The following is a 17,162-nucleotide window of genomic DNA, read 5'->3' as shown; positions in this document are numbered from 1 at the left end:
CATATTAGGGAGACCGGAAAATAATGTTTCTGCGCATGTCGATATTTGATTGTCATTTGTCAGCTCATTGTGACTTCGAAGTCGTGTCAAAGACACTTTAAGGTTATTGTGACTTGTTCACTTCTAAATAATTAAATATTAGACTTTTTTTTGCAATTTGGGGTGAAATGACCAGCCCAATACCAGAAGAACATATCCGGCATTGTATGCTTTTTGAGTTTCGCAAGGGTAGTAATGCAATAGTTGCGACCAAAAATATTTGCGATGTTTATCCAAGTGCATTAGACGTTCGTAAATGTCAAAGATGGTTCTCTAAATTCAGATCCGGTAATTTTGATCTCTTTAACTCCTATCGATCAGGAAGACCAATAACATTAAACAACGACATGCTAAGGGCAGAAGTGGAAGCAAATCCATGTCAGACAATCGAGGAACTCTCAAACACCCTTAATCAACCTTGGTCGACCATCCAAGAACATTTGCAGCAGATTGGAAAAATAAGCAGAGCAGGTGTTTGGGTCCCTCATAATCTGCCCGAAGAGAACAAAGCTAACCGATCCATCACATGCAAAGTATTGCTTCAACGGCACCATACAGAACCGTTTTTTGATCGCTTGATCACTGGAGACGAAAAATGGGTCCTATATGATAATTCAAAACGCAAAAGGCAGCGGCTCTTTTCAAATGAATCGCCACGAAGTACTGCGAAGCCGGGTTTACATCCCAAAAAGGCGCTTCTGTGTGTTTGGTGGAGTATATGCGGAATTGTTCATTTTGAAGTGCTGAAACCTGGACAAACTGTTAATGCAGATCTTTATTGTGAACAATTGGATCGAGTGAACCAATCTTTAATCGAAAAGTATCCGACGTTTGTCAACAAAAAAGGCGTTATTCTGCAAGACACGCACTCTACAAGACGAATCTTGGAAAAAACTAATGAATTGGGTTGGGAGGTACTGCCTCACCCATTATATTCCCCCGATATCGCACCCTCGCATTTCCATTTATTCCGATCTCTACAACATTTTCTTAGTGGCAAAAAATTTGAAAATTTGGGTGATGTCCAAAATGCCATCTCGAGATATTTTACTCAAAAACCAATTGATTTTTATCGGTCCGGCATTGAAAATTTGCACATTAGATGGCAAAAGGTTGTTGATAACGAAGGTGATTACATTATTGATTAAAAATAAAAACTTGTTAAAAATTTATTCGTTTGAATTTAATTTAAGAAAGCGACATTACTTTCTTGTCCACCTAATATATAAACTTATTCTAATTAGTCTATATATACTATACAAACAACACGCCACACAACATATATAATAAGAATGAAGAAATTTAAGAAAAGAAAAAATAAATTTCTGATCATTTTTTCCCTATAGGATTACATAGATAAATAATATGTATATTCGCTTAATATTATATAATTATAAAAGTTATTAAAAGTAACTTCTATTGAATATAATTATTATAAGGACTTAATGAGAATCATATTTTTCATGATATTTTCTTTTCACAGACATGAAATTTAGTTCGACTTTCGTTACTTACCACCTTTACATTTCTGTAATTATTGACATATTACGAAGCCAAAGATAATCTTCCATATATGTATTAAAAAATCAAATTATATCATTTAACATAATCGAAACATATATTGTCATTTTATTTAGTTATTATTAAAATATTATATTTTTTATGTAGTTCCAATACAAATTAATGAATTGTTCTTTTCATAATATCGAAGGGAAAGTATGCTTGAGCAATATGTTGAATATGTATGAAAATTTTCTGTTTTATTAGATGACGTCTTTGATCCACTGTGAAAGAATGAATTTATCAATATTTATGTCTTTAATGTATAATAGTTATATTGGGTTGTCAACTAAGTGATTGCGGATTTTGTCGTTTCCTTCTTATTTGAAATCCGCAATCACTTAGTTGCCAACCCAATAAATTGATTCAACTTACTTATTAGAAACTAAAATATTATCTTGCGTGGACCATAAACGAACTATGCCATCGGCACTGGCACTAGCAATATACTGTCCATCTAAACTCCAATCTACATTCATGACTGTATCTTGATGACCTTTAAGTTCAGTCAATAATGAATTAGTTGCTAAATCCCAAATTGCAATAGACTTATCATCTCCTGCATAAATTAAATAAAATAGAGATTTAAAAATAATGTATAGGCATAAAATAATTATAATGCCTTTTTGTTATAAATATTTTTACCGGCAGCAGCTAAATATTTTCCATCTGGACTAAAAGCTAAACTATAAATAGTCGATTGAGCACCAACGTATACTCTTAATAAATTTGCATCATCTTTATCCCACAATCTGACTGTTTTGTCCGCAGATCCTGTTGCTAAATACCGAGCATTTGGATGAAACTTTATGCTCTGGAAATGATATTATTATTATTTTACAAGAAATATTCTTTCTTTAGTGATATATGATAATAATAATAATAATAATAATAATAATAATAATAATAATAATAATATTGACAAAATTTTTACACACATTTACGTCTAAAAAATGTCCTGCAAATATTCTTAATGGGAATTTTCTATCTAAAGACCATAATTTTGCTGTTCTATCATGAGATCCAGTTGCTATATACAAATTAAATATACTAGTATCCATGCACCATATAGGATAGTTGTGTCCACTAGAAAAAAAGAAATTTTATTTATTCCTAATAAATATATTTTTGAATAAATTATATCAAACATAATGTACAATATATAAATTATTGCCGAATTTGAGCATTTGAATTTCATGACCTGTTTAATAGTTGCTATTTTCAATTGTATAATAAATAATGAAGCTCATTTTTAATACAAAGAAAAATGTGTATTTTAACATTTTCAATAATAAAGAAGCGTGTTTTCAACTTGTTTTTATAATTATATGTTATGATAATTCTGTGCACTAGCAATAAGGTACTCAGTGATAATTACATGCGAAAATAGTCAAAATGTAAATATGTAAATAAATTGATCATGAATCAATTTCATAATAATATTGTTTAAATTATGCTATGCTACTTACTTATTGATTTTTTCTCATCATTTTTTAATCATTTGCAAGGACAATTTTATAATCATACGTTACAACCTTGCAACGTTGAGTTCAAATATATAAGATGAATCTGAAAGTATTTTCTTTTTTAAGGATTATTAATAAATTATGAATAAATTATTAATAAAGCAGGTCATATCGTCCCAAGTGCACAAATTCGTTATTATATTATAGACAGAACACAAATACAGTAATTAAGGGAGCTATACATACTTATATATAGCAGCACAAGTATAATCCTGCAATCTCCATACTCGCATATTTTTATCGCTAGATACTGTTAAAAGAAGATCTGCATTTGGAATAAATCGCATGTCATGTATTACATCAGTATGTCCCCTTAATACTATTGCTCCTGCTTCATCTCTAAAGAGATTGTTTTCACTGAATTTGTTCCAAGGTGGAACGCTACGAGCAAGTGAAATAGATGGTTCTCTAAAATCTGGTTTAACTAGTACTGTCTCACTTGTACCCCATAATCTTATTTCAGCAGTGCTAAATCCTACGGCAACTTTATCTAAATTAGATGCCACCATACCACAGCTTGCACTGAAAATTAGAAAATATATATATATATAAAAAAAAAAAAATAAAAAATAAAAAAAAAATAGTGATATTTAATATCTGTAATATTTCTTAACTATAATATTTGACCATAAACTAATGCTCATATTTTTTATGATTTAATAAAGAAAAATTAATACATTGTACTTGGTGATTGCTATATATTAGATATATCGTATAAACTTACTTTTCAATAGCATTGTTTACAGTAAACATGCGTAATGGCTGCCAAGCATTATTTTGTATCAGTCGTATAGCTTCTTGCAGTTCTCGCATTTCACGATCAACTCCAGTTCCACATGGTTGCTCGACATGTCCATTAATTCCAATCTCAGAACGCTGTCCTCTACTTTCATTTGAATCAGTATCCATTGGAATAGAATCTACCTTTTTAATTATAGTGACATGTGTATTTATTATCTGTAGGAAATAATTAAATATTATTAGATTTATATACTATATCGCATTAACTTTAAGAAGATTAATATCTTAGGAGCATACCTTTTAATATTTAAATATTTATTATAAGAATTTAATAATACAAATATGATTATAATTTTAATTTTAATTTATTAATTCAAAAGGGTTACATTACCTGCATTAATGTTATATGTCCATGTTTTTTAAGAAATTGTTGAAGGCATATATGAGCTATATCTGACATATCCACTTTATATTTTCTAGTTCTAAATGCATTTACTAATGGTTTTAATTCAATATCTTGTATAGAAAAGACATTGGAAAGTTCTTCTAAAAAACTCTTTTCCGTTTCACTAATAAATTCACCTTGATGAGATTTTAAAAACTGTACTGCAGCTTGTCTATTTCCAGCATGTAACATCTCTAAATAAAGATGGCAAAATACTGGATATAGAAGACCTTTCAGCTCTGTTTTCAATTTATCATTAAGTATAACATTTACCCACATCTTTAGTCTGAAAAAATGTATACATATATATAGTAAAAAATGTATACATATATATATAGAAAAAATGTATATATATATATATATATATATATATATATATATATATACTCAGAAGTGTTTGGTTAAACAAAAAAAAAACTAATTTATGTCTAATCTAACTCATGTAAATATAAAGAGATAGAAAATACTAATTATATATTTGCTCTTTAAGTAATTTGAATTATTTTGTAAACGCTTCAGACTAACGTTATATTTGAAAAGTATATAAACAGATCATTCAACTTTATAACAATGCTTTTACATAATTGTTAAACAAACTATGAAAAAGAAGTAAAAAAAAAAAAGGGAACCTTTCATATGCTTGATCTGCAGCAGCTGTATCAATAGTAATAGCACTAAAGACAATTGAATTATCCCTGGATATACCCCACTTAACTGTTGCACTAAGAGTCATTTCATCGCCAGTTTGGCAGATTGACTGATCGGATTTACAAAGAAATTCACCAGCTTGCTATGTAAATAAACAAATAATTAGGGTTATGTTACAATATTTATAAGTGATTGTAATTTCGAAGAGATCTATTTAACCAAAAATTTTACTTGATAATGACGTCGTTTTAAATACGATTCGACCGTAGCATTTATTATTTCACTTTTTGAACGCTTCATTTTCATTTATCAATTGATCAATGACACTTGTCTTTCTTTTTAAGATTTTAAAAATTCATTATGTGTTACGATATTCATTGCATCCGTTGTAAGGGTGTCAACGTCTAAATGGAATTGGAAAATACAGCTGAGAATTGTTTTACTGTAATTGAAATTTTCCAACGAAAGATGGCAGTAGAAGGAATTCGAGGGCGCTAGTGTCTTCAATGTTTATCTGTAAAACAGCCTTTTTAAACACTGATTAATTTTATGGCAGATCAGTTAGTGAGGTCAGTTCTGTTTGCTTTTGATCTTATTAATGTCTGTTGGAATTTGGATTTTTTAAAGAATGGCACCACCAAAACGTTTCAAAAAAGATAATGACAGAGGCAAATGGAAAAAAAGGAAAGAAGATCATGAAGAATGCGTGGATGATGATTCTACTGATGTTGTAGAAACAGAGGGTATTCCAGACGCTGCCAAAACTGATATAGAAAAACAAGATGAAACTGTATTAGAAGATGAATTTGGTGCAAAAGATTATCGTTCGCAAATGACACTGAAAGCCGATTGTGAATCTAGACCATTATGGGTAGCTCCAAATGGACATATTTTTCTTGAATCATTTTCGCCTGTTTATAAGCACGCCCATGACTTTTTGATAGCAATATCAGAACCCGTTTGTCGACCAGAACATATTCACGAATATAAATTAACGGCATATTCTTTGTATGCTGCTGTTAGTGTGGGTCTTCAAACTCATGATATAATAGAATATTTGAAAAGATTAAGTAAAACGAGTATACCTAATGGTATTATAGAATTTATAAAATTGTGTACATTATCATATGGGAAAGTAAAGCTTGTATTAAAACGTAATAAATATTTTGTGGAATCACCATTCCCAGAAGTATTACAAACACTTCTGAAGGATCCTGTTATACAGCAATGTAGATTAAGAAAAAATGTAGATGATTTAGAAAAGGATGAAGTGACAACAAATATTCAAAATAAAGTAAAGAATATAAAATTTGGCGCAAAGCCATTGCCAAGTGCTCAAGCAGTTACTGCTAAACAAACTGCTCCTGAAACTAAAGTTGATCAAACGCCATCAGAAACGGCTGCTATACCAGAGGATATAACTACATTTTATGAAAAAATTGATAAAGAAGATGAAGACGAAGAAGAAGAACAAGAATTAAAAACTGTTAGTTTTGAAGTAAATCAAGAAAAAATTGAAGTTATACAAAAGAGATGTATAGAATTGGAATATCCGTTATTGGCAGAATATGATTTTCGCAATGACAATGTTAATCCTGATATAAATATTGATTTAAAACCATCTGCAGTTTTGAGGCCTTATCAAGAGAAAAGTTTACGTAAAATGTTTGGCAATGGACGTGCTAGATCAGGTGTAATAGTATTACCATGTGGCGCAGGAAAAAGTTTAGTCGGTGTAACAGCTTGTTGTACAGTACGAAAGCGTGCTTTGGTACTTTGTAATTCTGGAGTATCCGTAGAACAATGGAAACAGCAATTTAAAATGTGGTCTACTGCTGATGATTCTATGATCTGTCGATTTACTAGCGAAGCAAAAGATAAGCCTATGGGTTGTGGCATTTTAATTACTACATATTCTATGATAACACATACGCAGAAACGTTCGTGGGAGGCCGAACAAACTATGCGATGGCTACAAGAACAGGAATGGGGAATTATGGTTTTGGATGAAGTACATACAATTCCTGCTAAGATGTTTCGAAGAGTATTAACAATTGTACAGTCTCATTGTAAATTAGGATTAACAGCTACATTATTGCGAGAGGATGATAAAATTGCAGATTTGAATTTTTTAATTGGCCCTAAATTATATGAAGCCAATTGGTTGGAACTACAAAAACGAGGATTCATTGCCAGAGTTCAGTGTGCTGAAGTATGGTGTCCCATGACACCTGAATTTTATAGGGAATATCTAGGATGTAAAATAAATAGGAAATTGTTATTGTATGTAATGAATCCAAATAAGTTTAGAAGTTGTCAATATTTGATTAGATATCATGAAAGACGTGGCGATAAAACAATTGTCTTCTCAGACAATGTATTTGCATTAAAACATTATGCTATTAAAATGAATAAACCCTATATTTATGGACCAACTAGTCAAAATGAACGTATACAGATATTGCAAAATTTTAAATTTAATACAAAAGTAAACACGATATTTGTCAGTAAAGTAGCTGATACTTCTTTTGACTTACCAGAAGCAAATGTACTAATTCAAATTTCTTCACATGGTGGTTCCCGACGTCAAGAAGCTCAACGTTTGGGACGTATATTGAGAGCTAAAAAAGGCGCAATTGCAGAAGAATATAATGCCTTCTTTTATACATTAGTATCACAAGATACTATGGAAATGAACTATTCAAGAAAACGTCAAAGATTTCTTGTTAATCAAGGTTATGCTTATAAAGTTATTACTAAGTTGGCAGGTATGGACGATGAGCCAGATTTAATGTATAGCGTACGAGAAGAACAAGGTCAGTTGTTGCAACAAGTTCTTACAGCCAGTGATATGGATGCAGATGAGGAAAGAATTCCTGGGGAAGGTGTACGATCAGTTACAATGAAAGCAGGAAATATGACATCATTATCAGGAGCAGATGATGCTGTTTATTATGAATATAAAAAAGCACCAAGTTCTTCAACAGCTAATAAACATCCATTATTTAAAAAATTCAGAACTTAAGAGCTTATAATAGAATTTAGTATTTTTATTGTGTATTGATCCTACAACTGCATAATAATATCTTATATTTATGAATTCTAGAAATTTTTAGGTAAAAAAGAAGCTGTAAAGCATGTTGTATTATATCATTTAGGATTTACAATTTACATGCGTAATTTCAAATAAATCAAATGTAATTCTTAAAAGATATAGGATTAATAGACTATATTTTTCATACATATTAAAAGTTCCTCTTTATATTATACTCTAATATATGATAATAAATTTAGTTTCATGTGAATTGCATGTATAAAATGTTGTAAATCAAATAAATTATTATAAATGTCAATCATTCTGAATAGAGTATTTGTATATAAATAAAATTTATGACAATACCTTTTATGAAATTATTTTTTTTCATTTAAAAAAAAGTAAGTTTTAAGTTCACAGGAAAAACTGTGTATAATAATATTTAAAAATGGCATATAGAGAAATGAAAAGTTTTTATTTTTCATTACAGATGGTACTTCATAGATATTCATAATTTCTGTTATTACTATTTATGAATAATATATTGCGTAAATATGATTACATTAAAAATAAGATATATATATATATATATATATATATATATATATATATATATGTATATATATTGCATGTTCATAATAAAGAAGCAAAAAGAAATTAGAATAACATTTATAAAGAAAATAATATACTCTTTTATAACTGAAGAAAGTAATGTAAGAATTTAAGAAAGAAGAAATTGTTTTAGTTGAGAAATTATATTTTAACCAGAGAAAGTCCAGACTCTATTGCCACGATTATCAGTGGAAGCGTGAGTATTATAATAATCGTCTCTTGTGCGGTGAGAATTAGATCTGCCACTCGAACGGCCATTAGATCCACGATTACGATCATCTCCAAACAATCGATTCCAGATAGAATTATCACCGATAGTATTTCTGGATCCAGAACGTCCAGATGATCTGCCAGGTCCATATGCTCTTGGTGGTGGTGTTGGTGATGGTATTGGATATGGTACTGTCAAATCGTAGATCGATAATCAACAAATTTATTGCTATATTAAAATATCATGTCAAAAGTAATACTATCAAGTCAAAAATAAAAAAAAGTATATATATATAATTAAATGCTTTCCAGAAGTTCCTTTAAATCAATTGATGTTTTTATGTTAAATTAAAAAAAATTGTTTGGTTACAGTTAGTTAAAACTGCATGCTGTTGATGTAATATAAAGTAAATATGTTTTATGTTTTTTACATTTGCAAGGATGTGATGTTAATGTTTTGTTTAGGTCAAATCAAGGATATGTCCAATCCAGATTAATACATCTTATTTAAGATTGATATTTGGACAGTTCTATATTTCTTCTTTATTTATGTGCATATCATAAATTACATAAATTAAATTAATATTAGTATAGAGAAAAAAAAATATATATATATATAATTAAAAAATTTTGAAAAATGTTGCAATATACAAGATGAAATTATAGGCAAAGCAGATAAAATTTATCATATTAACACTTGATTTTTATACATATCTTTAAAGAATTATCTAAAATACACATGATTTGTATAGAATAATCGCAATAAATATCAATAAAAATAGATTCATTAATATTAAATATTAACAATCGCTATAAGAATATAATTTTAATTTCTATTAGAGGATATTTTATTATACATATATATATATATATCAATTTATCAGCCATTATATACGAGTATTGATCATCTATGTATATACATATAAATAGTTTTCTTATGAATGTATACATATAGATATATGCGTCACATACGAAGGCACTGTGCATTGCCAGCAATCATTTAATAAAGCAATTGGACGGTAGATATTACGACCACATTTGTAAAGACTGCACATTGAAATTGTCATGGTCTATAAATTAAACTATATAGCAAATTTCTAACATAAAAATAATTATACATCATCAGGTACATGTTGCATTTCAATAGAAACTTCGCAAACTATTTCATCTATTTCTATCTTAATCGAATTTGTTATTTTATTAAAAGCATTAAGAAAATGAATCCGTTTAAAATTTATGCGAAATTATTTTGCATAGATATGCTTTATAAAATACGTTTAGAACGTTATATAAATTTATTTTTGAATCGAGGATAGCAATGCACCGTTTAATAATTAGGGATGAAAGAAAAAAAAAAAAAGCAAAATCATTTCATAATCACGACCGATTGAAAAATATCAAGGCTAAGCTAATCAAGCAAACGGTCGTTAAAGATGCAGATTGTCCAATGCTACCATTTTTATGATATGGAGAATTTGAATTGTAAGCATATCCACGATGATTCTGATTCGGATAATTTTGATATCCAGAATATTGTCCTACTGGATATCGTTGACCATTCGGATACTGTTGTTGTGGATAGCCTGTTTGCGGATATCCAGATTGTCCTGGATATGGAGGATAACCTTGACCAGGATATCCTTGACCAGGTTGCGGCATTCTGTTCATAGTTGGATATGGAGGATAACCAAGGTTATCAGTTCGCGGTTGATTTTCTCGATTCGTTGACGGATATGGTGGATAACCATGGTTGCTATTCGAAGTGCCTACATTGCTTGGATAAGAAGGATAACCTAGATTGGTACCAGAGTTTACTTGATGATAACCATTTCCCCCGGGTATAGGATCAGCGGGCGCTGGTGGTGCATTCGCGTTAGCAAACGGATTCGTGTTGGTATTCGTGTGTTTGTTAGTATCGCTACTGCTGACGTGTTGACCATTCACAATATCGACACCAGCCGATTCGAATCCTGAAAAGTACTCTCTTTTTCGTTCGTTTTTTTTTTGCTTCTATGTTTCTAAGTACCTGTAGTAAATTTCAATCTAATAATATATCGCGTTTAAAACAAAACGTGATATAAAATATACATCTTTTCACATTCTCAAATTATTCGAAGTAAAATTGATTTTCATGTAGTAACGTTAAGAAAAAAAAAAAAAAAAAAAAAAAAAGGAACATTTTTTGAATTTACTCCTGGTACTTGAAAAACTCTCTAATAAATACTAAGTAAAATCTTATTTGAGTTTTGGTGCAAACTATACTACTCTTAATTATTAACAAACCACGTTACAATGTTTTAATCCTTTGAGCAATGAGCTTTCATAGTGTTATTGAACTATATACAACAAGTGTATATAAACGAGTAGATGCGTTAAAATATTAAGGACTACATGTAAATTAACAGCAGTACTAGATCGGTGCATAATTCAAAACGTAAATGTACGTTCGTACTGCTCGAAGGGTCAAATGGATCAACTGAAAGGGTATTTATGAGTTAAAATGGAATATATTAAGGAAAGTTCATACACATGCTAAGTTCAAATATTATTGAAATATTTTACTTTTTTTTTTTTCGTAATACAAAATCAAGTTATGACCATGGATGATAATTTGTAACTACTTGGTTTAATTCAGGAAAAGTGCAATACCACCGATTTATTTGTCCTTTACATATTCCCTATTTTATCATTTTTATTTATTTGAATCAGTATTTTTATTAATCAATGATAAATATTTTGTAAAATAAATGATCAATATTATACGAATATTTTGGTCAGTATAAATAATTATTACGTCATGGATTGACCGATGTAATATTAATCATGTTTATATTATGTACTGATACTTTGTTATTAATACTGACCATTTATTTAAAATACTGATCCAAAATTTTGATAATATTGACCAAATAAATAGCGGCTCTATTTTATTATTTGGATATCAGAGCTCTGTTAAATAATTCAAACGATTTTTAGGCACGACCGTAGGGAGTTCCTCATGCTTTTGATATATCGAAATATGTAACAGACGAACTTTAAGAAAGATATCCGAAAATCCTTTTGAATCTTCACGTTTCATATAAAAATCTAAATATATGTATACATAGATATATATATATATATATATATGTGTGTGTGTCCATTCATTCTACCGCCTGGACGGCTTGATGGATTGATAAAAAATTTATACAAAAAAGTGAAGCTATTCGCAACGAAAATCGTTTCATACCAAAAGTATAATAATTTTGGTTCGATACGAATTTCAGTTTTAAAATTGCGATATCTATAAAATTAACATTAATTGAAAATTTGCATAGAAATAATAATAAGATAATGTTAGTTATTTACGTGAACTACATCGGTCGTACCTATTTTTTATTCCCCAAAAAAATTACAATGTCTATAATACTACAAACGCGTACTGAACATGCAATAATTAGTAATAAAAATATTACAGTGATAAAAAAAAAAAAAAAAAAAAAAAAAAAAAAGAGAAAAAGGAAAAAAAGCAAGCGTTAAAAATGAATCCTTCGCACTTTAACGTGTAATCTATTCATAATCTTTATAATAAATTAAAACAATAAACGAATAACATTAAAAGCTTTTAAACATATTTTTTTTTTATCATTTATTTATTCATCGTTTTGTCTTAATTTTTAAATTTTTCCGAGAAAACATCAGCCTTCAAAATATATTAAAGTGCAAAGGATTAAAATTATTGTGCGACATATTATATCGGAATATATTAATGTGCTTTAATGATTTTCGATTAATGATTTCGGTGGTTTATTAATAAAATAAAAAGAACTTATCGTTTTGCCGTTTTAATACCCACCGTTTGATGCTACCTTTCTTACGCATTTCGGTATGCCATTTTCATTTCTGCAGTAATCATTTTCATTACAAATGATACTCGCACAACTGGTCTCTGTAGGAAAATATTATAAAGCGGCATCATTTTAAAGTAACATCAACATTTAATATCATTCAGAGAAGTATTAATTTTTTATAATCCCCCATATTTTCATCGATAACTATCGATGAATATATTGTTACTCATCCGGTCGTAGTGTAAGCATTACGTCGAAAGAAGTTTGTCATACTTTGGCGGAGATGAGTTGCCAGGTTAATGATACTCCATAAAGAGAGAAAGCGAGAGAGAGAGAGAGAGAGAGAGAGAGAGAGAGAGAGAGAGAGAGAGAGAGAGAGAGAAAGAGATAGAAGGATCGCATTAACAAAGTTAAAACATGCGCACGATCTCATGCATATGTAATATCATGCACAAGTGTCATTAATTCTCATGAAAGATATAATATCATTATCGGCTATAATTACAAACTTCGTAGATCTGTCTTTTTAACGTAGATAGGTATATATTATATATCAGACTTTAAATTTATCCAAATATTCGAAAGCGACGTGTAAAAAAAGAAATTCAATATTTCGTCAAAAAATTATTGTACACGTTAATTTTATAAAATTCCATAGATTCAATAATATTTTCTATCTTTAATATTTTAATTTTGATATTGTGAATCTTACGATTAGATTAAAAGCGTTTTATGTATCGATTTTTTTATTTATTTATTTTTTTTTTAAAGCATCGAAGGACTAAAAAAAAAAAAAAAATTGTCAGGTATTCTATATTTCGTTTTACAAATTAAAATAATACTAACGCGACATGTACGTGTGTTTTTATTATACTAAATCCCTTTTTAATCGAAACGATTTTCAATGGTTTTATTTCTATTCGAATTAATTTAATTTATAAATGCAATTGTTTCTAATAATATCAATTAAATATAATAAAACGTTAAATGGTATTTTAAATAAGTTTTCTTTTCAGCTTACCTCTGTCGTTCATTTTCTTGCAAGTTGGATAACGACCACATTTATTTGAGTAATCCGTACAAGGATCCTCGGCCATCACGCAGACTTCATCACTCCTACATCCAATATCCTTGCAGTTCCTTCCGTATTCTGAAATGATATATATATATATATATATGTACGTATGATATATAAATATTTATTCAGTCGATATAAAGAAAAGATCGTGTAGGAAAGAAATTTTTTATGAAAGATATAATTATCGTGACTGCATAATATTAACGTGATTATAATAAAGTTCAAATATAATTTACGAAATAAATAAATTCAATTGATAAATATTGAAAATACTTATTGTAAACACGTTGAAAATATTTCAAATGACGATACAATAGAGCCTTTGAGAGGGAATACAATTTGATAAATTGTCAAGGGATTCAAGATCGTAATTGTAATTAATCATGTAAATGTAATTAGTCGTTTCACTCCTTTCTATTTACCATAACGTAAATTTGTTCGGATAAAACTACCATCTTCCTGCATTTTTAGAAGGGATGGGGGGTCTTTAAATTGGCCACGCCTATCCATTGATATAATTGTAACTCTATTTCAACCGTGGTTGCGTCGTTGCTTAAGAAACCCCATTGATTTTCAATTATCAAGAGAAAGATGGGAAAGGTCGCGGTTAGATTCTATTCGATTTTCTATCTCTTACGAGTATTCACGTTAATTCAAAAAGAAACCGATAAATTGTACCGATGCAATAGGATTACATCCTATTTTAATCCATATTCCATGCATGTTCAATCATTAAGGTATTAGACATTTGAAATTTTAGAAACTTTGTAATGAGTCAACGTTGTTAAGTTAAAAATCTTTGTTTCTTTATATATATATATATTTTTTTTTTCATACAATAGTTACACGTTATACTAATGCATATTTTATACATGTTCAACCTCCGAGATACTGACCATTTGGAGCTTTGTAATGAGTCAACGTTATTAAAAAAGTAATCTTTGTTCTTTCATTTATATATTCACGCACACACACATATATATATATTTTTTTTTCATGTAATAGTTAAACGCTGTACCAATGGATATTTTATACAAGTTGCAACTTTAAGATACCGACCATTTGGAGCTTAATAATGAAGCAACGTCGTTGAGATAAAAACCTTTGTTATTTTATTTATTATTTTTCTCATGCTATAATTATAAAACAAAGACTATTTATTTTTTTTTTCTTTTCATACAGCTTTTATCAATTCTTGAACTGAACGAAAGTTGAGCTTCCTTTGGCTACGCTTTCATAATCTCGTTGACCTTTTTACCTTTGATAAAATGTTTTCCTTTTTATTATGTTACTCGTGATATCAGCAGGAAAGGAAACACAATCGAGATAACGAGTAAGAAGAAATATACAGAAGCGTTAAATATAAGATTTTAATGAATACATACTTGAATACGACAAAACATCCGGTATGACGACAATGACCAATAGTCCTGTTAATAAGGCACTGAGACTTCCTGCGTTGAACATTTTCTGAAAGAAAGAAAAAAAAAAGGAAAAAAAAAACAAAGAAAAAAAAAAAGAAAAGTCATTATTTTTATGATATTACGAAGAATTATTACCAAATAATATTTGTTATTTAATCACAAGTAAACATTTTATTTATATACGTATATATTTCATTTATATCGGTATATATACATGAACTTTTCCCAGTTTTCAAAAAAAAAAAAAAGAAAAAACATTCGATTTATAACAACATGACGTTTGAAATCGTTGCTATGAATTTTGATATTTTTGATAGTTATAGCTATACAATAGTTTTTTATGAAATATAACTTCAATTTTTTCTCTTAGGATAAATCTGAGATAAACTTTACGTAAACATTCTTTCTTATCTTTACTAATATATGAGAAAAGTAATACAAACGTGTGCGTTTGTATGTATGTATATGTATCTATGTATATATGTATGCGTATATAAGATCCTTTTCTAAGAAACTTAGTTTCTATTTTAATTAAAAAAAAACGTGGCGCCTATGAATTACTTTAATGAAATGTAGATGACTCGTGGATATTGGAAGTTTGAAAAGTTATATATCAAGAAATTTCATCATAAATTGTAAATTATTTTAAAAATAATTGCATACGCATTTATACATTATAGCATCGTTAAAATTTTAACGAGGCGAGATTTTTAATGGCGAGGGAAGGGAAAAAAAAAGATAAGGAAAAAAAAGATAAGAAAAATATTCAATGAAGAAAAAATAAAAGAGAACATTTTTCTCCTTACTTCTTTTTAAAATATTCGAATGTATAAAATATAGAATGTTTCTCTAAAATATACGTTATGCGTCGTCGCGAATGAGAATTTCTCATGTTTGCAAGAAGGATAGATAAACTGGCCTTAGAAAACTTCTGATTGGCCTTTTGGTATATAATTTTGTAAAGTAGACGTTCCAAAAACTACTTTCTAAAATTTCGTAGCCGTGTGCTTTCAACGTTGATCGAATCTAACCTCACTTTCTTTATGAAAAGTTTATTTCACATCTTATTTCTCGCTCGTAATCCCATCTTTTCTATGACTTGTTTTCTTTTTTTTTCTTTTCTTCCTTCTTTTCCTCGCACTATTTCACAGACCACGCTTTTTAATTTCATTTTTTCTCACGTCGTCATTTCAGAAAAATGTTCGTGACATTGAAGAATCACGAGGTGCTTCTTTCTGAACGACCTCGAGAAATACGTAGACACGAAGGAATCCCTTATAGAAGATTCGTATCACAATATTGCGGCAACGAATATGGCTATCAAAGGAGAATACTTTTAGAAATTATATTGCCTTTAGACTTTTCATATCGAGATATCTATAATACAAGCAAACCTATATTTATTTACTTATATGATCGACATAACCAAAATGATAAATCCTTACCTGTTCTCTTCTAGTTTCTTTCTAACCACGAACACTTTACACTCTCACGGTCACTGTAACACTGAAGTCGCAGTTTATTTCAAAGCAGCTTTGTTGTCGCGAATGACGTTCGTGCTATGGGATGAATATATGTGTGTATGTATGTTATGTATGTGTATGTAATGTGTGTGTGTAGAGAGAGAGAGAAAGAGAGAGCATGTAGTAGCATGCAAGTGAGATAGAGTGAGAAAGAAAGAACGGATGCGTGGAAGTGAGATACAGAGAGAGAAGAAGAGAGAGAGAGAGAGATTGAGAAAGAGAGAGAGAGGAAGACAGAGCAAAGTGTCAAGCGAAAGGAACAGGAGGAATAGGAATGGGTACGATCGGAATATAACCTCGAATGAAGAAGGAGGATTTCGATTATTACGTCATAAATAACGACATCTTCAGTATATAACAGTTCCAATCATATCGATAGATCTTAACGATAAATGTTTATTGTAAAAACAATGTAAATACGTGGTCATTAATACTATTAATTTTGTATAACAAATGTCGCGAATAATTTCATCAAATGAATGTTTTTTTTTA

General features: G+C 29.3%; 4 protein-coding genes and 1 pseudogene across 5 annotated transcripts in view; 3 read left to right on the top strand and 2 right to left on the bottom strand.

Annotated features, from left to right (window-relative positions):
* Positions 1-167: 167 nt before the first annotated feature.
* On the top strand, positions 168-1,187 carry LOC118442260 (histone-lysine N-methyltransferase SETMAR pseudogene; annotated as a pseudogene).
* A 117-nt stretch (positions 1,188-1,304) lies between these two features.
* On the bottom strand, positions 1,305-5,413 carry wda (will decrease acetylation). Its single transcript, XM_035867629.2, has 9 exons — positions 5,191-5,413; positions 4,941-5,101; positions 4,258-4,597; positions 3,850-4,082; positions 3,312-3,647; positions 2,538-2,685; positions 2,245-2,413; positions 1,975-2,158; positions 1,305-1,823 (listed from the first exon to the last, which is right to left on the bottom strand). Exons 1-9 carry the CDS (start codon positions 5,263-5,265, stop codon positions 1,700-1,702), a joined length of 1,770 nt encoding a protein of 589 aa, XP_035723522.2. The 5' UTR covers positions 5,266-5,413; the 3' UTR covers positions 1,305-1,699.
* Positions 5,414-5,453: 40 nt separating this feature from the next.
* On the top strand, positions 5,454-8,186 carry hay (ATP-dependent DNA helicase hay). Its single transcript, XM_035867627.2, has one exon. The coding sequence runs from the start codon at positions 5,588-5,590 to the stop codon at positions 7,982-7,984; it is 2,397 nt and encodes a 798-aa protein (XP_035723520.1). The 5' UTR covers positions 5,454-5,587; the 3' UTR covers positions 7,985-8,186.
* A 777-nt stretch (positions 8,187-8,963) lies between these two features.
* Positions 8,964-16,749, bottom strand: LOC118442014 (uncharacterized). 2 transcript variants are annotated; one of them, XM_085662020.1, is made up of 5 exons: positions 16,593-16,749; positions 15,109-15,193; positions 13,667-13,795; positions 12,651-12,743; positions 8,964-10,785 (listed from the first exon to the last, which is right to left on the bottom strand). In XM_085662020.1, the coding sequence occupies exons 2-5, from the start codon at positions 15,188-15,190 to the stop codon at positions 10,193-10,195; spliced, it is 897 nt and encodes a 298-aa protein (XP_085518146.1). In that variant the 5' UTR covers positions 15,191-15,193; positions 16,593-16,749; the 3' UTR covers positions 8,964-10,192. The 2 variants fall into 2 exon arrangements, with proteins under 2 accessions (XP_085518146.1, XP_085518147.1); XM_085662021.1 differs by lacking the exon at positions 12,651-12,743.
* A 377-nt stretch (positions 16,750-17,126) lies between these two features.
* Positions 17,127-17,162, top strand: part of Stg-1 (stargazin related protein STG-1) — a 37,140-nt gene continuing 37,104 nt past the window's right edge. Inside the window, exon 1 of the mRNA XM_085662008.1 lies at positions 17,127-17,162. This exon is cut by the window's right edge and continues 125 nt beyond it. The gene's annotated coding sequence lies outside the window, so the exon portion shown is untranslated.

Source organism: Vespa mandarinia, chromosome 16 (assembly GCF_050613455.1).
Source record: "Vespa mandarinia isolate Hongniang chromosome 16, ASM5061345v1, whole genome shotgun sequence".
NCBI classification, from domain to species: Eukaryota; Metazoa; Arthropoda; class Insecta; order Hymenoptera; family Vespidae; genus Vespa; species Vespa mandarinia.
This window is presented reverse-complemented; position numbering and strand designations above follow the sequence as displayed.